A 24,611-nucleotide genomic window follows, 5' to 3' on the forward strand; every position below is an offset into this window, starting at 1 on the left:
TATGCTTTAAACATCATTGCAAGATCACTTCCACATTTTCAGAGAATAAATAGGAAAATCCCCAAAGGCCCTGTTCAATTGGTTGTTATGCCTCCAAGTCGTAATCAAAGGCCAGATCTTCAGCAAGTAGGCTTAATGGTACATGGCAGCAGAATATAGGCACACCCTCTGTCAAAACAAAATTTGAAGGCAAATTAATTGTGTCAAGAAGCTTTCCCTAACAAATGAGGGAGAGAGAAGGAAGTAAAAGAAATTTGTGGCACTTGCTGTTTGTACAGGACATGCAAATTTAGTGTTTTTCCTGGAACAGCCCTTTATGTTCCTGCTCTTCCCAGAGCTGCTGACAGGGAAAGAAGCCATAGGAACACTCCTGGCCATAGCCTTTTGCACCTTGCTTTGAAGGAGATGTCTCTTCTCTGGTTTGATTGTAGACAGCTTCACTTCAGAAAGCTGCTTAAGGGCATACTACGCAGTGTGCTCAGCTCAGCATACCCACAGCATGAAGGAGCTTGTCCTCTGGGTTACTTAATTTTTTTATGTATTATTAGTGCTGCTATGAGCTCCTGGTGGTATGTTCACTGTCTCCAACATCAGTGGCTGTGGAGAAGCAGCCGGAAAGCCCCTGGGTTGGACTTTCCCCAGGATTCAACTGAACACCTGCTCTTCCTAGCAGACACCACCAAAAGTTGAGATTTAAGAAAGGTTCTAAATAAAATCTGGCTCTTAAGAACCAGAACACAAATCTCTGCTATACCTTAATGACAGCTAGGTTACTTGCATAGCTACACTGCTTTGTCTAGCAAGGCTTTAACACCTGTCTGTGCTCACAAAATTAGCAGGAAGAAAATGCAATACACTGGCATAATAGCCAAGCTGACAGAGTTTTGTTCCTCAACTCACATGCACCAGGAGCTGGAAAAGAGGCATGCTAGAAGGAAGTGCAGATTTTAAACAATTGCTTTAATCTGGCTTACTTGCAATGGGACAGTGATTATTAAGATGAAAAAGAATATACAGGCTCTACAGCCTGGCTTGCAAATATGAACGATATATCAAAGTGGATGTGCAACAGAGAGAACGAAAGATTTATTAAGGAAGGAGAGCTTGAAAAAGTGTGTATGGAAGACCATACGTAGTGCAATCCTAGGGCAAGAGACTGTAACAGGTATTCTGTGTTACCCAGACAGTGGGTAAAAATTTTTTTAATACAAAATTTTATGCAAAAGTTCATTAATAATTTCAAGATACAACGCCCCTCGCCCAAAATAAGAGGTAATAAGATTACACTTTCTAAAGTCTTCCCGTCACTTTTTCAGAATGCAATTTCCAAACTAAGAATAACCAGTAGACCTCATGTAACTGTCAATTAAATAAAGCTGCATTTAAATTGATATGGACATAGAGCAGGCTAACTTACCAACCAGGCTAGGCAAAACAGTACTGAAATGAATATCTTTGCCCCTGTTTATACCAGCTAAGACTTCAGCCTTCCAAGACCCTATAGTTACATCCACATTTATCAGATATCATGGCCACTTTCCATTTGTCCAATATTTCCAATACCTCTGAATGAATGCCTACATTCCAGATATGACTGATGTCCCTATATTTTTCAGAGCCCAGGAGGGAAACTTCAGGGACTTCAGCTTTCAGTCCTATTAAATCTGGTACCTTTCAGAAGGAACATATTCTGCTTCTCTACTCTTTTGAAGGAGTCTGTTCAAGTGTCTCAAAGGTGGTGTGATATGTCATGGTGCAGAAAACACAAAAATGGAGATGAAGTACATAAAAACATGGACCGTGTTTTGTAGAGGACATTAACGTCTCTCCTCTCTCTAGAATGAAAGTCTTGTACAATACCAATCAGATGATAATATCCAAGGCCCACTGTATTCCCTGGACCACAACCATTCCCATTTTATCTTGGTGGATCACATAACACCAGATGAGCCAGATGGAACCACTAAGCTACGTCTCACCTTGGAAAAGCATATTTCAGAACAGCGTACTGGATATGGTGGTAAGCATACTCTATATAGGCATGCTAGCTTGAATAATACTGATATTACAGTGATACTTGTGGGCTCCTGGCCTTATCACAGGTAAGGCCAGTTCTCAAATTGGACAATCATCTATTTAGGCAAGATCAAGTAATCACATTTGTCATTATGTAAGAGGGAGAAGTAAGGTGACTTCTGAGGTTGAGAAAGCTACTCTTCAAGCAAAAAATTTTTATCACATTTTTTTAAACATAGCTCAAAGCTGATCTTCAAAGCATAACTCAAATTGCCTTAACACACAAGAAATAGAAAATAAATCCAGCTTTAAGTGCCTTAGTCAGTGACTCTAAGAAATGGATGTTAATTGTTGTATGCTTATCCCCTCTCACAGACAAGGTATAGAATTGCTCTTACACTGGAAGAAAAGACTTGTTCCAAAGTCCTCTGAAATATTTTAAGCCATATTTATCTCAAGACAAAATCTTATCCTGGATAAACAACATAGCATCTAATGGCCATCTAAATCTACGTGACCTTTGTTTATAATGAGAACTGATGGAGGGCAGGCCCTCCTACTGCTATTTGTGGAAAGAATTCAGTTCTAGTGCCAATACAATTACTTTTACCTTTCTTTTGTTTCTGTAATACCTGCAGTGCTAGCACAGCTGAAACAGAAGGGAGAGCTCACTTATTCACACTTGTATGCATCAATGGAATATTCAATTACACAGCCCATAGTATGGTTGAACAGATGTACCTGAAAGCATGAATGCACCCGAGGAATGCTTACCTGGTGACTCAGACAGGAAAGACTAGGTGGACTGTAACGGTAGGCTGAGGTTGCGGTGCTGAGAATTAGAAAGTAGCCTCTTTCTGCTTGCAAACCAAATCTGATTGAAAAAGTCTCAGTGGAACAGTTTTCTGTAAAAATAATCCTGATTCATTTGACAAATATTTCATTGGACCGTACTGAATTCAGTGATATCTTCTATAAACAAAACCAATGTCATTCATTTAAGCTCATATTCAAACTGAGCAAAGCTATGCGACTTTATTGAAACAAAACATTTTAATAAGGTCATGCAGAATTTCCCCATTTTTAAAAAATACTTGGAAGTCATTCAGAGGAAATTTTTGATATGCTGAACATTCTTCGCAACTAAGGACTTCCTGTCTTCCCGGCATAGTTACACACACACTACCCCTCCTCCAGCTAAATTTTATCTAAATCTATGGTAAATTAAGAATACATGAAGCCATAAACAATATCTTGAGGAACCTGTAGTCACAGAGGTCACTTTTCAAACCAGAGGATCACCTTATAGAGGCATGGCAATGCTATGCCATTCACTAAAACAAGTGAAATTAGTTGCTAGTTGTGTCCTGGCTACAGCTTTAATATACCTCTCTAATCGTCCCATAACAGATCCAACAAGGAGTAAGTGGTGATTTGTACACTGCTCTGGGACACCTACAAAGGGAAATATAAAAAAATTGTTTGAACCAAATGCATTTTATCTTCCTGAAAGAGGCATTCATCTCATTATACTACTGTTTTTACTGAGCTCTTTTAGGCCAATCTATAGTCACCTTTGGATTACGGAGTTCAGCAGTTACAGTATAATTCATCTAGAAATAGATGGGCCCCTGTGGGAGGATGGCTAAGGACTGGGATACCTACACTGTTTCTTTCCCCGATACGTTAAATATTTCAGTAGCATTTCTTTTAAAATGTGTAAGATTATGTTATTAATAATCACCACATTTAGACTGTGCTGAATGAAATTTTAAGCAGAGTAATAAAGAGCATATGTTTCCTATCAACTCATATCTGACTCATCTCACCCTGGTTGGTCTACATCATTAGCCTCTTCCTATTCTTAAATCCTCCTTTATTCGGGCTTTTCTCCTGCATTCCCCTATACCTTCCTGCACGTGCTAGGCATGTGCATAACACCTGGGACAAAATGACAGCTTTTCACTTCTAACTGTATATAAATATAAATAGTGGTGGCCGTTTCTGAAAAACTAACAATCTTGTCTTGCACCCTAATGCAGATCCATTACTTCACTATCTCATCACCTTGCAGTAAATAACTTAAGAAGTAAGAGTACTATGGCATCCAGAAGTGCCAATATTCATATTTCACAGCGGAGGTGTACTGGGGTGAGAACAGACTGATGGACTGCTTGCCAGGGATCACACACAATCTCTGAGGCAAAGGCACCTTCACCCTGAATCTTAGACTAGGACCCCATCTGCTAGGTCACAGTGTGATTTTCTTCCTTTGCCACTTCCTTCTGCAGTCACCTGCCTTCTGTGGGCTCTGATAGGTACCAAACCAGCATGTAGCAGAAGGAGTATTTTCAAGGGGCTGGCAAAAACACAGTAGTTTTATGAAAGCTGTTAACTTTTTAACGATTGAGCCATCTCTTTCACAGGAATGGGTAGCATAGAGATCCCTGTGCTTTGCTTACTGATAAATGGAGGACCAGGCACACTTGAGGTAAGAAGCTGTTTGCAACTTTAGGAAAATAAATTAACTGGTGCCAAGTAATTAATGGAAAATTTCACAGGATGACAAGCACATGTATTGGCCCTTCATGTAGTCAAAATTCATATCTATACACCATTAAGAACTGGATTGTGTCAGTATTAAACTTGCCAGTATTTGTTTGGGAGAAATATTTCCTCTTGAATAGGCACCAGCTAATCATTAAAGCTTCTGCTGCCAGCTCATACAGTGGAAAGAAGGAATCCAAAAATCAGAAGCCAGCTCTAGATCTAGCAATATAAGAATACCATGCTATCACTCGAGATTCTGTTAAAAAAATAAAAAAAATTAATCATTCAGTGCTGTCCAGCAACAGAGCAACAGCAAGCTCTGTCTTTCACAGAGCTCACAGGAAATACAAGACCAGATTTGTTAAATATACCATTAAGAACTAGATCTTAGTTCCACTGAGCAAAAATACACTGTAGGATAGAACACTGGAGAGTTACCTGCTAACACACCTTCTAAGGCAAAGGATCAGTTATGATTTGTTTCCGAGTAGTTTCACAACCTAAAGGACCTGTTAACTAGGAGATACTCTTCAATTTCTATTTCACTTTTACTGATGTTTTATTTGCCACTTTGTAGCAGTCGGTATGTCCACCTGGCATTTATTTTTTTTTTTAACACTCTCAGGTGGAAAGGAATAGTCTATTGTACCTTTAGAGAGACATTTTACCGTAATTTAAAGTTTCCAAGTGATGAGGCTTTGCTACACAAGCTAGTAGCCTCTTTCCGAATGGCAACTCGTTTCTGGTGACGTTTTCTAGTTTCAATTTCCAGTCCCTGTATCTTACATCTCTACCAGTGGAACTAAAACACACACTGGTATTAGAAATCTTGCTGTTTAAACTAGGATTTTGTCACCTCTTGAGCTTTCCTTTCAGAAACCAAGTATGCCACTGTTTTCTATGTCTTGGGCGTTGAAAAATAACATATCACAACGTATAAATCCTCTTTTCCAAGTTTTAGAGAACAAAGTGACTCGGAGACCAAACCTTGCTGGAGCTGCCCTAAGTTTACATGAGCAGGGAACGGATAGCTGATGGCACTTTTTTAGAATACCAGTTTCTTAAATACAAATCTGGTAACACACATCAAGGGCTACAACAGCTGATAAAAAAAAAAAAACAACAAACAACAAAACCAAAAAACTAGAAAAACCCCAACCCTATGCAACAAGGGAATCAACAGTTAAGATTCTTAGAATCTCATTAGCTTATTGCATAACTCCAAATTAAGAAACAGATTGGCAGCAAATAGTCATTGTTGCAATTATGATGCCATGGACTCTGCTTTCCTCTCTCAGCAACCTGCCTGACTCATGCTAACTGCACAAGTAATAGTATTACTAGCCCTTAACTCTTGTAGTTGCTATGCTTCAGTGTTTTTTTTTTCCTGTGACCCAATATCGTTTTCCCACAGGCAAATTCCTGATTTTCAGAATGTATTGCCAGGTTTAGCAGCCAGAAGAGTCTGCTGAGAATATCTGCATAGTGCTCCTCTTGGACTTGACTCTACTGAAAAACAAACTGGGGGTGGGTGTCAGGGACAAAGAAGTTTTATGCTTTGTTTGTCCAGATCAGGTTGCTTAGTTACTCAGCAGATGTGTCATAAAAAGAAGTATAGTCAGGGGCCTATGCACGGACAGCCTGCTAGAGCATCAGAAAAACCCCTAACAGATTACAGAACTCTGGATTGACTCCATAGTGAATCTGGTTTAGGTACATGTTTATTCCTAGATTGCAAGAAATCTTCCTTTTGAATAATGTTTTCTTCCCATATATGAATTCTAAAAATTTACTTTTTAAACTGCAGAGAATTTGCAGCGGTTTGGAAAATTCCGCTCCCTGGCTTATCTTAGCAGGGTCTGGAGGTACAGCTGACATCTTAGCCACATTCATGAGTGACCCGCAGCTTACCACGCCAGAAGCTGTTGAAAAGCAATTTAAGGAGAAATTCCCTACAGAAAGGTTCTTGTGGAAGGACATTCTCCAATGGACAGCAACAGTGAGCTCATGTTTGACAATTACATGCATCAATGTTCACAAAGTCTCTCCTACCATTTCTAGGTCTGGTAGTCCATTCAGTACAGGTTTGGGCAGCTTCTTGTCAAAAGTTTTGGGTAATCCAGTGCTCTGACACTCACGTTGTAGAATACCTCTCTAACATTAAAATCAAATGCTCAGTCGATCATATGAACTACTTTGTCCTAGCGTATCAGCTGAATACTTAGGGCTCTGTCCTTCCTCAATTATTTCTTCAAGTGACAGCCAGCACCCAGGAACCCCACAGTCCTTCTGGAGGACATGAAGCATTATTTACATTCCACAGCTGTGGAGCTTGTGCAGCTGTGACAGAAGAGACCTAATTCATAGTTTACAGCTGTTAAATGGAAACCTAATTGTGGATAAGCATGAATAAGTTAAAAAGAATGAAGGGTGTTTAGAAATTATCTATTGTCAGTTATGTGTCATCTTAAAGAAAGACAAAACAGATTCACAGATTTTCCTCACTCTTTGTCTTGAGGCACACTTGCTGGACTTAAGCCACCACGCGTAAGTGTTTAACAAAAAAAAAAAACAAAAAACAAAACACACCACACTTTGAGATTGTCTTTATGTGAAGATTGAACCGCACTGTGTGCCTCTGAGATAAACCAAGTCCACTTGACCTGACCCACTCCTTAATTCTTTGCAGTACCTGCCATAATCCTTAGCTTTAAGAATTCCACATATTTATTCCATTAGGGAGAACTTTGCTGGATCACTAACACAAGGACATGGAAGGGCATCTAGAAACAATATTGCCAGATGCTCACAAAGTTTCAGTGCAGCTGCACTGCAAGAAAGAAAACTCAATAAATAGAGAAGCAGAAGGAAAGAGTACTGTATATATCAGTATTTCACGACTTTTACTCAAAGAAGATTTAGAGACTATGCTTTTAAATAAACAGCTCAGAGAAAAACTGAAATGTCAAAGCAGGAAGAGATAAAACAAAACTAGTGGTATGCTGGCCACCGCACAACTAGGAGTAAAATAATAAGAATGTGAGTTAAGGAAGGATCTTTTAATTAAAGCACTGCTCTGTTCTAAGGATATCCAAGTTCTGTTCCTCCTATCCTGCTAGGTGATTTTGGAAAAGGCAGTTAACTCCCTCCTTGCCTTAGGACTTATTTATATATGGGAAACTAATAACATTTGTCAGAAATAATACAATCTATATAATATATAATATTAATAGAAATAACAAATAATATATATCATAATATGTATTATTATATATAATAATATTAGTTAAGAAACTAATAACTTGCCAGGCCTCCGCTTTACAATTAGAATGTAAGTTTTTGGGAAATACTGTATGGATGATCTCCACTGGGCTCTTAAGCATTAATATATAGCAGTAGGACAATGCATAAAATCATTTTTGTTTCAACTCCCAATAGATTCAGAACATTATTTCACACCAGCATCTTTTAACTCTGCACAACTTTGAGCAAGATGGTTCAGAAGAACTAGACACAGTCATTTTAAAAGCTTTAGTAAAAGGTAAGAACACCACAGTGTAATACTTGGTCTTACTTGATTTCTACCATGCCATAAATGTCTTTCATTCCTGTCCAGAGCAAGTTCAGTTGGCTGTTGCATCAGATTTCATTTCTGATGCAGAGTTCTGTTTACTTATTGACAAATTAACTGTTGCAGCTACCATAGCTCTTGTAACTTTGCTTTAAAATAGCGTTTGCTTTTTAATCTCATGTTATTGCGTAGTACTATTTCAGTCGCTCCTTTATTTCACTACTTGCTTCTCTTAGTTGCAGAGGTTATAGAAGAACCAAAATATACTGGAGCAGTTATTCCAATTAGAAGTCATTCAAAAACCCACACACACTAAACCCAAAAAAAACCCCACAAATAGATCTGAACTGTCTTAGTTCCAGAACAATTCATTTCTCCTAAAATAAGTCTTCACTGTATCTTCTGAAAGATGACGTTACTTGCTCTGCCACTCATTTCAGTTTCTGTTAATTGTTTGTGTTAGCCTAAATTTAGCATGGGGGAAAAGAAAAAAAGACATTCTATTCCTAACGTGCTAATTGAAACAAGACAAAAACACAATAGCCAGTCCTGTCCCCCCTTTCTGCAGGCCAGAGTCCCTCAGAACCCTACAGACACTCAAACTGAATGTTTTAATAGACAACTCAGGAGACAAAAATTAATATTTTTTTAATATTAGTATTTCTTTAAGTTGGGGGGGGGGGGGGGGGGGGGAAGTCCTGTGAATGGTTCCTGGTTAAGCAATCCACAGTTCTGTGACAGCTGAAGGAGAGCTTGTATTGCTAATCAAATTACCAATACTACACTAAATTAAACAAAACAAGTGTAAAGTACTGAGTTTATTTGCATTTCCTATTTTGGCCAGCCTGTAAAAGTCACAGTCAGGAGGCTCAGGAATATCTGGATGAATTGAAGCTGGCAGTAGCCTGGAATAGAGTGGACATCGCCAAAAGTGAAATATTCAACGGTGACGTGGAATGGAAGGTACCAGGTTTCATTGCCTTAGAGGACAATCAGTGTATGACCCAACATGTACACCCTAATGAAATGCTTCAATTTTTAACACCACCTGCATTCTCCACTAAGAGGTTAGGCAGTAATAATATGCCTCCCTAGGGTGTTTTGTCCTTCTGGTTCCCTGTATAATACTGGCTAAAGACAGAGGGATAATCAGTGCTCACAGTCTCTAACTTGAGCTCTTCAGAGGCCAGAATCTTTCCCCCTCTCCTGTACAGACCTTCAAAGCAAACAAACTGGAGCTTACAAAGGAGAAGCATGCAGATATAACTGTTAGAAGATGGTAGGAAGAATGTCACTGTTTCCAATTGCTGTATAAATACCCAGGGTGGTGGGTAACTAACATCACCACAACTCTACAGCATGCTATTTGTGTTGATGTTTTAACATTAATGCTTACACTGACAATTTGTCACAAAGAAATGAAGAGACTTCTGCCCCTCTTTCCTTATTTTACCCACTGTTGACCTGGTAGAAGACAAAATGTGTATGTCCTCATCTTAAACCATACCTCCCTCTTCATCCATGCATGATTACCCAAAAAAAGGTCTTACTTTCTCCCCCGTCCCTCCTTTTCATCATTCTAGTCCTGTGACCTGGAGGAAGTGATGATGGATGCTCTGGTCAATGACAAACCAGAATTTGTAAAATTATTTATTGACAACGGGGCTAACATATCCGAATTCCTGACATACAGTCGTCTGCAGAGACTCTACTGTTCCATTTCTCAGAAATGTCTCCTCTATGAACTTCTACTGAAGAAACATGAAGAAAGCAAGCTGACCTTGGCAGGGCTTACTGGTCAGCAGCATGAGGAGCAGAAGGACATCTGCCCACTCTTTACTCTCAGTGAGGTCTCTAGAGTTCTCAAGGATTTTCTTCATGATGCTTGCAAAGGTTTCTATCAGGACCTCAGACATGGAGGCAAGAAGAAATCCGTGAGTTACAACTTTCCTTCATAGTCCTGCTTCCCTCCAATTTAGCACTTGAAAAATATTAACTAGGTCTAGCCTTTGTGGATGGGGCTAGGGAAGATGTGAGTAACAGTCACTTCAGTTTCTCATTCTTTTTTCAGCTCATTATTACAGCTAAAATTATTTTTTTATTTCAAAATGAAAAAGGAAAAGAAAGGAATTTCTAAGAGACTGTGATTCCTCTTTCTCACTACCCACATGCTGGGTTTTATGCAAGGTTTTACTGTACCTTGAACTAGTGCTAAGGTATGGCCTCTGTTTCAGGATCTGCAAAGGCCCCTGTATCCCACACCCCTCTAGCGCAGCTTCCACAGACTGTTCCTCATCCTAGCACCCCGTACACAGAGAAGAGTTCGTTCATCTTATTAATCTCACATATGTAAGAAGCGATTCAATGAAAGATATGAGGAATATAAAGAGATAATTTACACTTACTAAGGAGTAATTAGACATAAAAATAGCATTCTGCATTTCCCGCACAGAACTTCAAGCACAAGTACTTGAAAGACAGTATTTTCTAGGAGACAGACAAGCAGGCAACGGCCATTTTCAATCCCAGGTTAGAAAATGGTAATCTTCATATGTAAAACTATTCCCAGATTTTTACTGTGTAGGAGTTGATTGGATATTCAATAATGTGCAGTACATGATATTTCCTTCTAGAGCATTATAGTCTTTTGTTATTGAGTGACATAAAACACAGCAAGAAATAAGAACAATTGTGTGAAGTGGCCCTGACAAGCACCCTGGCCAACACATGACAAGGATAACACGTGGCAGGTACCGCTGTGGAATGTCTATAGTTCACTGCTCACGATTGTGCAATAGACAGTATCATCACGTCTGCATTTCAACGGTGTATTGAACACTGAAACTCAATTTCCAAAATTCTTGCAAAAACATTGGAAGTAAGTTTGGACGCAGGATTTCAGAAGAGAGGTACAGAGAAATTTCATTAAGATCAGAGTTTTAGACAAACTAAACAAACCTTTTGATATTTGCCAAATTACAGTTTCATCTTAAAGCTGTTTAAACTAAAATAAATTAAAAAAAATAAATTCTCACTCAAGAACTTCAATCACTTTTGCTTTGATAAAGCCTAGCTAAATTAATTAGTAGTACGAAAAGCTAAGTTTGAATCGAGTCAGGGCAGACAATGTGGGGCAACACCTTTGAAGTCATTAAGCAGACTCCAGACTTACAAATTTTACAGAAATAAAAATTTGCCCCTAAAGTCTCGCTTATTTTTGTGGGAATTGGCAGTAAGTGAGCTAAAGCCAAGTGCTGTAAATAAGGCCCAGTTCAGACAGCAGATCACACTGCCTACTAACTTTTTTCCTTTAAAAGCTTCTTCCCATGGCTACCACCAGTGGCTCAAGCCCATTATCACTGGCAATAGAAAGAGCATCACTGTACTGGGGTTCTGTGTCACAGTAGGTGTCACTGCTGCTAAACTGTGTGTCTTATTTTAAGTTAGGAACCAATAGTTACAAAAACTGATGGGACTTTTGGGGTATCTTTTTGCAATTCAGTTGATTAAATAACTTGCTGCAAACTGAAGGGAAGAATCTCAACAGCCCCAAAAAACACCATTACAATAAATTTTAGCAGAATCCCATAGTTTCAGTGACCAAAAAATATATCCTTACAAAAACTTATTTTATTAAAAAAAAAAAAAATCCACTTGGACTGCTTCTAATTAACACAATAGATATAAAGGCAGTTTGCAAATATACTTACAACTCAGACCTTGACTCAAGTTGCCATACTTCCTCTGGGGAGCTTGTCATTTTTGTTTGTTTGTTGGGGTTTTTTTAGATCAAATGCTAAAGGAATAAGCAGTGTTCTATTTAAAATAATGCATCCCTGCATGAGGGAGAGGTTTCTCAAAGGAAAGACTTATAAGAGGGTACTGATGTACTCTATTCTTGTCCTGTACAGGGCCTTGGCAAGATTTACTTCTGTGGAAATAAAATGCCTTTTGTTCCCTTTTCTCTGAAGCCATGTCCCCTGGTAGTTGTGCACAATCCGATATAACTGAAAGCAAGCTCAGATTAGTTAATCACAGGTTTGTCTTGTATGATATTACACACCAACGGTGAAAGCCTGGCCTTAATAAAGTCAGTCAGAGCTTTACCATCGACTTAATGGAGTCACGGTTTCATCCAGAACGTTCTCACACATATTGAGTTCTACTGGGGACACAAGGGTCCTTTGATTCAGTACAGAATGAACTAATTACCTCTCAGTCCTACAGAAAAGAAAAAGGAAAATCAGAAGAATATGAAGTGGCTGGCAAGGCCAAGAGCAGCTTAGATCATGTAATTTGCATGGAATGCAGCTGCAAAGCAGGTTTTAATTTCTACAAACCGTATTTCAGGATAAAATGAATACAAAGCGATTACCTGGGCCCTTGGATATGAACCAGAAAACTGAAAATCCTTGGAGGGATTTGTTTGTATGGGCAGTACTTCAAAACCGGCACAAGATGGCAAACTATTTCTGGGCTATGGTAAGCTTTGAGCTGTAGCTGCTTCAGGTGAAATATTGGCATATTTCAAGTATATAAGACAGTTATTGCTCAGCCTTGCTGCTCAGATGACAGATAGGTTTGTTTCTAAAATATGAGATGCAGCATTTATAGGGCCTTTCATCTCCACGGGGCTTGTGCCAGCAGGGGCTAGAGGGCCTGGGGGAGGGGAGGGGGGCAGAGCAGCACCAGGTGTAAATCAGCACAGCCTGAAACACTGCTGATTAACTTCAGCTGCAGCATTGGCCCTCCCTTTCCTTGCTGCTGATGACTCACCACTCTCAGTCTCAGGTTTTGTTCCTTCTACAATAGGTCAACTGTTTGTGTTCTAGCATGGTCAAGAGGGAAGACTATGCAATCAAGCATCTTCAGCTTACATGCTGTACGCATAGGGAACAACAGCATCACATGCTCAAAGGCTGAGCTTCAACTGGCATAATTGGCTCATGTTTTACAAGCCTCCACAACCGAAGCCCTGTCTCATACATCTGGAGTGCAACACCACAGCTTCCCTCCCCTGCAGAGCCAGACACAGCTACTGGGCTCCATCCCCGAGCTTCCAGACAGCCGCATCTGGCACCACGGGGGAGTCACGGGGAGGGACAAACTGCAGCACAGCTCTTCAGCCACTGAGTGCGTGTGCATGCAGACACATCCGCACCTTGCGGGGCCTTGTGTTTGTGGAGCCCTGTTACCAGAAGGCACGTTTCTCTGCTGTGTGCCACTGTTGTGCCGCTGCCAGCTGGGCTCCCTCCTTTCCCCTACATCCTTATGCAGGGTCTCAGCACAGCCATGTTGAGGTATCTGGGCACTGTGACGCTGTTTTGCTCTATTTCCACGATACATTCGTATCCTTTCAGTCTTTGACTGCTACCCCGAATCAGACCCTCTAGGGTCAATCAAATCCAGAAATCTCCAAGCCTTATAAGGCACAAAAACTACCAATATGTGGCTTTCAGTTCTCCAATATCACCAAAATTGTCATTTCAATCGATATTTTGGACTTTTAAGACTGTGTTTGAGGGGACATTCTTCAAAGGGGAGACATGCATGAAGTTTTATGTTTTGTTGGATATGTTCCTTAGCTAAGTCTCCCCAGTTCAGAAATGCCTTCCAGTGGCTGGTAACAGCAGCACCCCTTTCAATTCTACAGGGTCAGGAGGGTGTAGCTTCAGCTCTGGCAGCCTGCAAGATCCTTAAAGAGATGGCCCGTCTGGAGACTGAGACTGAAGTAGCACGTATAACGAAAGAGGCCAAGTATGAGCAGCTTGCTGTCGGTAAGTAACGGTAACAGCATCAAAAATTTAAGAATTAACTGCCATTGGAAGGCAAGCAAGTGAAAAAAATACTGATTCAGTTGTAAAAGGTCAACTGTCATGAATAATTTAACAGCCTTGCAGCACAGGCATTCCCAAACATTCAAATACCACAGAAGGAGGACTTAAAACCCAATCCTTTTGGAAAAATCAGTGTTCCAAGACTGGCCCCTGGGATGCATGGAAGAAATTACTCTCCTGCTGCATGGTGGTATTTTAAGTGTCTGATCTTAGTACAAGGTGTGTTACAGAGATGGGCAGGATAGAACCACCAAAACACTCCCAGGCTCGGAGCAGCCTGTTTTCCTGCAATATCAAGCTTGATCTGTAAGGGCCACTAGAGCAACAAGTTTAAAGGTTTGTCTCTGCTGCTAAAAATAATTCAAGATTACCTCACTCAGAAGAGGGCTAACTGCACTGCAAAGCTGCAGTGAGGCTCAGGCTGGTTTCGCAGCGGACAAGCTGCCCCTCCCTGTAGCAGTAAGAATTCAGGTATCTGCAGTGCCAGAACGCTAAGCCCTCTCCCCTTTGCCTGGTTTAAAAACAGACTGCTCCGCAGAAGCTTCTGTGCTGATGAGACTTCAATGTAATCCCTACCTGGAGACAGCACTGCTGCGAACAGAGGGCATCGAAGTACACCAACATGGAAATGCAGAGGCTTTTTCTCTCCACTTAGAAGCAGTAGCACATCAAGCAGCTGAAGGCTTATGCAGACATTGCTACCTTATTTACACACAGATCACATTTTCCCCTCTTCTCACAGGGCGGTTATTATTTACAAAAAAATAAAAGTCAGGTTCTCTTACAGTCACAGGGCTCAAGTAATTTAGTCATGGAATTACAGGGCCTAATCCAATACACAGAAATCTGCTCCTTGGCTTTGGTAAGTATTAGATCAGATCCTCAATTTTAATTCTGGCTCGGATAACACTGTCAATATTAAGTAGATGATATCATTAAGAATGATAAATGCCACATCAGCTGCAAAAGAAAGTTAACTTGATCCTGTCCCCAGCCCTCACAGTATAACAAGGTACAGGCTGGCCTAGGAAAGGTACCGAGATAATCAAGTGAATCAGCAGAACGAAACAGACACGAGAAGTCAGATCTTTGGACTGTTCATCCTGGTTTCTGAGCTCCAGGACGAGCTTCTCTGGAAAGAACTATACCACAACACTCTACCAAGTCTAATGCTATTTTGTGTCAAACAGCTAGGTCTTAAAAATCAAGGGTTTGCTGGCTACGAGCCAAACGTGAGCTGCTCCTTTTGTTCGGTCCGTTCAGCAGAGCAGGAGCAGCATGGCAACTCATGCGGTTTTGCTTGATCCTGCCTAAAGCTCCCCATGAGGCAGCTACAGATGAGGGACTGTAACAAACACTGACATGTGCCCAAGAAGTTTCTTACACTATAGAAGAACTGAGAAAGAAAACCTTCTCCTTAGATCAAAAAACAACAGGAAGAAAACCCCAAACCGCCAACCAACCAGCCAACACCCAAGCGTGCTAGAAGCCCCAGGCTAAGAAGCGAGTATGCAGGTAGGAAGAGGTGGGAAGGAGGTACCGAGAGATTTACTATATACCTTTTCTGCAAATGGTGGGAATTTTAAAGGTACAGTGATTTCTTTTCACCAAGGCAAAACTGTTTCATCTGCCCCCTGCTCCAACATATGTACACGCATGCATAAAGCCATAGCAAGTTATTATTGTGTCCAGCATCCTTTCTCTCTCCATCCCACCTCCTCTTGGCTCCTCAGGCTCTTTTCAACTACTTCAGCCTTGCAGCAGTCTCTGGTGCAGCAAGGAGTACCTGGCAGTTACTCAGGCTTTGCTGCCACCATGCTGTGCCCCGCACACATCACTTTCTTGCCTTACATTCAATTTTTTCTTTTAAATTACAAGATCTGTTTGTCTGCGTTTCCTTCATTTGGCAGAACTGTTCAGTGAATGCTACCACAACAGCAAGGAAAGAGCATTTGCTCTGTTGGTGAGGAAAAATCAGTACTGGAGCAAAACCACCTGCCTTCAGCTGGCTACAGCAGCAGACGCAAAGTCTTTCTTTGCACACGACGGTGTCCAGGTAAGCTTTACGGACCCTTCCCTCACCACCTTTACCGCCAGGGCCTTTAAGCATGATGTCGGACATAGAAGAAGACAGCAAAGCAACTGCACAACTCCATGAAATGGATTCCCCTAAGAGACATTCTTTGGAAAGGGGACTCTTCCCTCTCCCTACCACCAGACGAAGAGGATATTGTACCACATCCCTGACAAAGCAACACAGTTGCCCCTTTCTCCTCCCTTTCATCCAGCTGGCCCACAGAGCAGTGTGCTGAGGAAAACGTTTAGCCCTTATTCCATCCTGTGCTTTTTATTCCTTCCTTGCTCACAGAGAAGCATCAGGAAAACACTTTAAAACTGCCTGAGGCATAATGAAGCTGCTCCAAGATGTGAGGTAATTCCTTGTTCAGATTCAAGGAAGAGCTTGCCGATAAATCAAATTACTATTCAGCTTTGCCCTCACAACCTGAGTTCTCTCCACACACACAAAGCTAAATTAAGAGTGATGGTGCTTTTAGCTTGCAGTACCTGACTTGCACTTTCTTAGTACTACAGATGTTGCTTAATTCCACCCGACTTGCTGTTCTTTCCATTGTCCTCTTCATAACTCTTTACATACTCAACATCTGCAGAAGGACGTGCAGAGTACCTGTTTGCTCTGAAGGTGTGTCTGCTCTTTAGGTTTCCAGAGCATTCACTGTCTTAGGAGCCACAGAACATAAGTGCACTTCACCTGCATGTATGTTTGTGATGTTGAAGCCATCTCTCTAGTTTTCTTGTCTTTCAGGCCTTCCTGACAAAAATATGGTGGGGAGACATGTCTACAAACACACAGATCCTGAAGTTAGTCTGTGGATTCTGGTGTCCTTTCCTAATCTACACAGATTTAATAGCATTCAGGTACAAGCATACTTATCTCTTGCACCCAAATAGTTAAGGGATGAAAAAATAAGCCATATAAAAACCATCCAGACTCAAAAGCATACATAAGCAATATTACATAAGCAATAAAAACCAGCAATACTGCCTCTGAGTGTCACCAGGAGGATGACACCACCGTTAACCAGATCCATTTTCTGTGGAACTTAGTGGTTTGTGTGTCCTGTGCTGGCATCTATTCTAATACTTAAAAGATCAGTGCCATTGTTTCACATAGATTACTTCTATTTTGCACAGTCAACAGAAAAACCTGTTGGAACTCTGTCAGCTCCAGAATCTACATAGTAATGTGTAGAAAATCTCCAGATGTATCCCTGTAGGTTTCTAGTCTTGCAGATGCCCGATTCAGACCTCAGTATTTTATCTAGAAGAACAGCCATCAGAAAGCAGTAATATCAGCCGCAAGCCTGGCATCTTACCAAGGAAAACAGCCATCACAAAGCAGTATTATCAGCCACCAGCCTTGATAACCATACACCAAGCTTAAAAACACAGGACTGACATAAAATGAAATATTTGCAAATTCAATGTCTTATGAGATCTCTTTGTTAGTTTTCTGCAGGCACAGCTTTGGATTTCATGGTTTTCAGCTGTTTGTCACAGTGAAGATGGCTAGAATCTTAGGTTTTCTAAAAAAACTGAACAAACAAAATCAAAGCTAAAGGGGAAAAAAAAGAAAGAAAAAAAAAAAAAGGCAGCAGTCAAGATGCTGAGACATTCATAAGAATCCAGGAACTGAAACTTTAAGAATACCTCCTAACATTGTGAGAATCATACACAAATCATCAGAATTGGCATTATGAAATATATGTTTCTTAACTGTTAAACTACTTAAAACCCAAGAGGAATACTTGTTTGGTGCTGCTGACTTAAGACTTTCCTTCTGCCAGTATCACTAAAGCTGACCTGCTTGTCATGGCAGTTGCCAGATTCACAAATCCAAGTAATTTAATGTGAGATTTTCATTAAAACTTCACCAAAACGCTTATGATTCATAATCAAAGTAAGCCTTTCCAAATTTGTTCTGTTTAGAACGAATTTTGCCACTTTGCCTTGGAAATGCAAAAGTTGACACCATGTTCCCTGCTGCTTCTGGCATTTTCTCTCTTAATTGCTACTAAGAGTAACCAGAAATGGAGTATTGGGCAATTTTCTTCTAGGGTTTGTTTCGGCTCAAATCCTAAGTAATTTCAGGAAACTGAGCATCCTGTTCCATTTTTGTGAAGCATGCCAATTATCGCTTCTCTGAATCTTGTGGATGATTTCAGCTCGAACCTTACAAACTAACAGAATTTGCAGAGCGAAGGATTATACATTATTTAATAACTTCTCAGTGGAGCAAGTCCAAGATAAGTACAAGCTAGCAGTTCTGTATGAATGCCAATTTAGTAGTAAACAATTGCTAACCATCATCTTTCAACTGATGAATATATTTCCTTACAGTGAGGAAAAGCAACCAAAGGATGAGCCAGAGCCATTTAGAGAGCCAGACAGTTTAGATCCAGAAAGGACTCTCTTTTTTTCCAAGGAAGGAGAAACGTAAGTTTGAAACCATTAGTTCATATAAATTTTGTCACAACAAAGAACAGTACACTTCTTGTGAATTAGTGACCAGCTAACGATTTGAGGCAGCTGAAGAACCAAGAAAGTCGTTACTCCTCAGAAAGTGCTACGCCCTCTTGATTACTGCTGCTGTTGCTCTCTAAAAGGAATACAGAAAATAAACAGGGATGTATAATTGTTTTAAGGAGACACAACTTGTTCTGAGCAGGTAGTTTCTACAGAACAAGGAACCTGCTTAATACCTGGAGAATCAGAAAGCATTTCCTGAGGTTCCCTTCAGCCCATGATGGCTGATATACATTGGATTTAGGAACTAAGCCCCTATCAGGTTACTGAGCTGAGAGAAAGAAGGTTCTCTGCAAAACCCTGTATTATTCGAGTGCATCACTACATACTTTCTATAAAGGCAGCAACAGAAATACCTGCAAACATCAGCACCTGGGAATTTTACATTAAAATCAGCTTCCCATCATACTAGTGCTCTTTATTTATATTGTAAAAGATGGGCCCTGAGGAACCCGAAGCGCAACAAGAAAATGTAAAAGTTAGAGGGAGCATTACACAAATGGGTAACCGAGCACAAAGATTTTTTCACTTGCTTGTGATCATTCATAGATCTGTGATTTGGCACTTCTGAATCCCACTGTATACCTCTGCCACCCACTCATCACCAAAACCTGGAATGCCACAAGGACTTCAGGCAGCGTAGGAACACTTGATTAGCACAAAGTCCTCTTAATGGCTAAATAGCCAGTGGAATTAAGCATACGCTTTTAGGTGATCTAAAGAGAACTTCAGAAATACACAAAAAACAGTAGCAAGGAAGCATCATCCAAAGAATGAAGTGTTGGACCAAGTCAGAGTTTTTAGGTTCCAGTTTTACCCCTGACATTTAACTGCTGGTATATTGGAGAAAATAGTTCTTCTCTCACCCTCCTTAACCTATAAAGCAGGTGTAAAAACATCTGCCTCTTGGGAGCTATTTGTAAACATATCCTGAGTGAAGCGTGGTTCAGTCATTACATTGTGCATTCCAATTGCTATTAGCAATCTATTTTAACAAAGAGTCTCCTTCCCAGATCTATTTCAGAATCTTACAGTAAAGCTGCAATTATCCGTTTATGATATTAGCCTGTTACCATGGGAATGTATCTTAAAATGTCATTAATTGGGAGGCAGCAGAGTCAGGCACACAGAAGACACTGGCTGTGAGGAGAAACTTTTCCTTGTAACAAATGTATTTAATAATTATCAAAAATGCCAGGGGAAGTTAAAAAAAACCCAAAGAGCCATTTTTATTTTTTGGGAGGTGAAACTGAAAACATACCCTAGTGTGCCCATCCTTTGTTAGAGATCACACCTCTCAGAGTCAGAGTCACAAAATTAAAGATCCAATAACATCCCTAGCTTACACAGGAGAGCAATTTATGTCGAAACAAACCCTCACGCTAAGATCAGATTGCTATCTAATATGGGGAACTTGCATCTTCTGCACAGGATAATTTCCATTTGCAATAGATAGCACTTCATGTTCCAAAACACAGCAAGAACAAGTGTAGATATACCGGTCAAATTTCCCTTCAGTTATCAAAATACTTGTGTAATTCCACAATAGTCAAAGACAACCTTAATAAATAATTTATGAGGTCAATGTTTTTTGCTAAAAGGCTTCTATATTACTTTTTCTGCAATTTAATCTAATAATAAAGGGCAAGATGCCAGCGCTTACAGTTGTGTACAGAACTAAACCATTCCTTCAGTAGTTCTCTCAGAGTTCAGCAAGGATAGTCAACAAACACAGGCTTCGTATGACCCAGCACTTTTAAGACTGGGTCATGAAGAAGAATTGTTTAAAGTCACGGCAACAAGAATGCCTGCATGCAAAAGCCACAAGAAATTTTCAGAGCCAAAGTATTTACAAACTGACTCACAAACTACATTGGCCATTTGGTTTTCTTTCAATTATTTAGGATGATGAAGAGCAATTAGCCTACCACCACCCTCTCCTTGTGTATTTGCAGTGTTTGTACTACATGCAGGAACACAATCAAGTTACAAATCAAATTAGCACAACAAAACTGAAATAACAAGAATATGCATTTAAGCCTGATGTGACTTTATTTTTTCAAAACCTTCTTTTCCACTTGAAGTATTTCTGCTGCGGTAACGATTGCTCTGACTTCTACAGCCTTTCTCCTTGCCACCCTCAGTACCTACATGTTACTATATTACAAGAAGCTTTATATAGACTAATACCAACCCTATTCCCGTGAGCTAATTCTAGGAAATTATCACCAAGCCTGTATTCTTTTTGCTTTGCAGAGAAAATGGTAAACTGGAAAAGCAGAACCCTTCCAAAAGCACAGCATGGGCAACATTCACATTTACTCGGTGGAGAAAGTTCTGGAGTGCCCCTGTAACTGTATTTATGGGGAATGTTATAATGTACTTTGCTTTTCTGTTTCTATTCACTTACGTCCTTTTACTGGACTTTAAACCACCTCCACCTAAGGGTCCGTCTGCTAAAGAAATTATACTTTACTTCTGGGTTTTTACCCTGGTCTTGGAAGAAATCCGGCAGGTCAGTAACCTACAACATCTTAGTAATAACATAGTAAAACCTGAAGCAATATTTTGAATATACTTACAACCTTGTAAATCTGTACAAGCTTGAAGATTTCAAGTATCACATGCTGTTTTGCACAGAAGAGCGATACAGAACTTACCTTCTCCATAACACTGCCTCCCAGAGCAAGCTCTTCACATAAACCTCTAGCACCACCTCTGTTTTTCCATCCTGCTCCAGCTGTAGCCACGTCAAGTGGTCTCTAAGATTCAGATGCCCTTCATTTTGCAAATCCCTCCCCAGAGATTTCACTCCCCAGAGATTTCACTCCCCAGAACTAGGCCCTCCCACCACAAATAACATAAGTTGGAAGTTATATTCTACACCTGGAAACATCTTTTCAAGAGATTTTTCCCTGCTGGGGACTGTTTAAAAAACCAAATAAATTAATTCAGATCGTTTGTGTTTTTCCTAAAATACATCTCAACTCAAAACATTAGCAGCTCTCTTTTTGGTTTGCTTTTCTTAAAAAAAAAAACCAAACAAAAAACCCCAACAACAACAAAACAACTAACCCTCAAAAACCCCACACCACAAAACCAAAACCCAAAAAACTTGTCTTATTACTCTCCCAGTTACTGGCTTTAGAATGTCCTCAGCTCAACAACTGAAATAATGTGTGAACAATGGTGCCAGTGTGTTGCCAACAGTGGGTGCATAAAGCTGTCCTCTTTAGACACAAAAAAGCAGTTATAAACATTTACTCTGGAAGAACAAACAGTTGTTATTTAAGCAATAAGGACAGTGATGGGGATCCCAGTTTCTTACAATTTATGTGAAATTATGCAGCAAGGCCATAACAAGAGGAGGACGCGGAAAATATTTGGATCAAATAAAATTTCATTGTAAACCTGTAAAACCTGAAGAGTGCTAGGCTAAAACCCAGTTCAGAAACGCAGCTCTTGGCCTAGATAATCAAATGCACACTCACTGACAATCCCAGCATACAAATGCCAAATCTGTCCCTGCTGGTCAGACAGCCGTGTCTAGAAACTGAACTTTGACTGGAAGTCGTATTGTTTAACAGCCCAAATGCTGACAAAATCTTAAATCAGGCCTCAAAATTCTTCAGGCTAATATTACAAGAATAAAATGATTTGATTTTATTTTTTTTTCTTTTTCATCCAACTTTTGTGTTTTAAAACAGTAAACTGAGCTTATATTTTCAAGCTTTTTTTCCTATTACACTAGAAATTTGGTTTTGCTCTTTGCGGTGAAAGAGAAAAAGGAAACAGGTAATACATTAAAAATCACAGTGAATTAGTGAAACGGGGAACAGATCAATACCAATGATTATTTCTCTTTTTCAGAGTTTCTATACAGATGAGGACACAAATTTAATGAATAAATTTAAACTGTATGTGGAAGATAACTGGAATAAATGTGATATGGTGACCATCTTCCTCTTCATGATTGGGGTAACTTGCAGGTATGGATCTGTTCCATGTGATGTGGTCAGCATCAGTAGCCAGGGCTATGTGTGTCAACTGACAGGAGAGTCTCATGCATGTGAGGACAGGCTGACATTTACTTTTCTAACCTTTGAGACATGTTTCTGCAATAAAAGCTTCTAAAATTCTGCAGAATCATAGAAGTGCTCCAGAGACCACAAAAAGACATACTGGTATATTCAAACACATGTACAGAAAAGCTCTGCTTTTTTTGGTTGGTTGGTTGGGTTTGGCAATCATTCTTACTGAATGTATTTTTATTTTTTATTTTAATAAATCCCTTTGAAGCCAAGACAGAGAATATAGTGTCCCTCCATCTTTTGGCTATTTCTCATCAATGTACAGACATTCCTCTTATAGGCTTATGCAACCACAGCCCTGAAGCCCTTGCCTTTTCCTAGCTAGGCTGTGCCTGGAAATTGAGTTTCGAAAAAAAAATTAAAAAAAAAAAATTGAGAAAATACTTCTCGGCAGTGCTCGCTGAGATCTGATATTTCATTTCATGTGTTCTGCAGGATGCTGAACTCGACTTTTCAAGCTGGCCGTACAATACTTGCCATTGATTTTATGGTGTTTACACTTAGACTTATACATATTTTTGCAATTCACAAACAACTTGGACCAAAGATCATAATTGTTGAAAGGATGGTAAGTGTGCAGTCTCTCTCAGATAAATACTTGTGCTTTCTAAAAAATGGAGAAGAGGCAATCTTCGCTTTACAAAGGAAATCTGTTTGTAATCTATCTTTTTTTTATTATTATTTTTAAGGCTTGTCATTTTGCATATATTCCCTTATTTATCATGAGTATTAGATGCAATGTTTGCAATAAATCCTTCAAGAGAGCTCTATAGTGTAGTAAGTTGGTCCCTATTTACTAATCCTTGTACCTTACCTAATAATTTATCCTCAGATCTGACAAATGATGAGTCAAGTGTCTTTGACTTACTGCTGTTCCTCCTACTTCATAAGCTGTGTGCATTCAGAGCAAAGACCTCAGACAGACGACTGTCCATTTAACGAAAGGCAGGGCATTTACTGAATGACTCTGCTCCACTTGGGGAAATAGATTGTTATTTGCAAGAAATGTGGGGGGAAAAAATCTGTGAAAAAAGGATACTTGCAAGTTTCCCACAGGAGTTATTCTTACTTATACTCTGTAGCTCCGAGTTACAATGAAAACATATTAGTGTTTTGTGTGCATATGTTGGAAGATGTTGATAAAAGATTTTTATTCATTACCACTCTCCTGCAGGAAACGAGACATTACGACTACAGTTACTGTGGTTGGGTATGCGTCGGTATGTTGAAGTAGCTATTTATTTAGGCATGTTAATCCTCTAGGCCAATTAGCTCATGATAACTGATTAATAAGAGTTCATCTAATTGTAAGTGCTATTACAGAATTTACAAATATTTGATTTGTGACTCACAGCAGAGCTCAGTAAAAGCCCTACAGTCTAAACAAGCCTATACCTTGAATAAACTTTACTACCAAGCTATTTGGTTTTGTCTACAAATGCAATAACTGGAACTGTAACATGACATTTGCTTGGAGTAGCAAAAGGGTAAATGGCAAATAAATATTTGTTCTTGAACATTATCTAGCTTACAGCATTAGCAGACTGTTATTGTAAGAGAACAAGTCAGATCTACAGCTCCTAACCCTTCCTTGCTGCATACAAAGCTAAACCAGGGCCTTGAACAAATATGGTGATGTGTCTACTATGTTCACATCTGAAGTTATATGACACACAGATTAAGAAGATGCAGATAAGAACCTAAACAGCAGCCTAGACAAAACCATAAAATAGGACCTTTCATCTTCCCCCCATCCAAGCCAACACAATGCCTTAGCTTTGCTAGTTCCGTGTTGAATCTTACATCAAGTGAAAGCTGCTTCAGTAAATGATAACTTCTTGAAAGGTTTATCAAGTGGGTTCAAGCAAGATCATTTCCCTTAGTTAGAGAAGCAATCTAAGATTGTCTGTTACCGTCTTTCTCCTTTTTGACCTTGCTACA

The 24,611-nt window shown here is 39.8% G+C and overlaps 1 protein-coding gene and 1 long non-coding RNA gene across 2 annotated transcripts in view; one reads left to right on the forward strand and one right to left on the reverse strand.

Annotated features, from left to right (window-relative positions):
- Window positions 1–21,369, reverse strand: part of LOC114012144 (uncharacterized) — a 41,505-nt gene extending 20,136 nt beyond the window's left edge. The window contains exon 1 of the long non-coding RNA XR_003554442.2: window positions 21,240–21,369. This is a non-coding gene — a long non-coding RNA (uncharacterized LOC114012144). The remainder of the gene's footprint in view (window positions 1–21,239) is intronic.
- Window positions 1–24,611, forward strand: part of TRPM5 (transient receptor potential cation channel subfamily M member 5) — a 40,070-nt gene that overhangs the window by 4,825 nt on the left and 10,634 nt on the right. The window contains exons 5-18 of the mRNA XM_055814577.1: window positions 1,840–2,020; window positions 4,443–4,507; window positions 6,374–6,565; window positions 8,005–8,107; window positions 8,982–9,100; window positions 9,721–10,071; window positions 12,488–12,619; window positions 13,791–13,914; window positions 15,885–16,030; window positions 16,799–16,911; window positions 18,394–18,489; window positions 20,836–21,094; window positions 22,450–22,568; window positions 23,106–23,238. Coding sequence (XP_055670552.1) covers window positions 1,840–2,020; window positions 4,443–4,507; window positions 6,374–6,565; window positions 8,005–8,107; window positions 8,982–9,100; window positions 9,721–10,071; window positions 12,488–12,619; window positions 13,791–13,914; window positions 15,885–16,030; window positions 16,799–16,911; window positions 18,394–18,489; window positions 20,836–21,094; window positions 22,450–22,568; window positions 23,106–23,238 — 2,133 coding nt within the window. The remainder of the gene's footprint in view (window positions 1–1,839; window positions 2,021–4,442; window positions 4,508–6,373; window positions 6,566–8,004; window positions 8,108–8,981; window positions 9,101–9,720; window positions 10,072–12,487; window positions 12,620–13,790; window positions 13,915–15,884; window positions 16,031–16,798; window positions 16,912–18,393; window positions 18,490–20,835; window positions 21,095–22,449; window positions 22,569–23,105; window positions 23,239–24,611) is intronic.

The sequence above is a fragment of the Falco peregrinus genome, chromosome 9, assembly GCF_023634155.1.
Source record: "Falco peregrinus isolate bFalPer1 chromosome 9, bFalPer1.pri, whole genome shotgun sequence".
Lineage (NCBI taxonomy): Eukaryota > Metazoa > Chordata > Aves > Falconiformes > Falconidae > Falco > Falco peregrinus.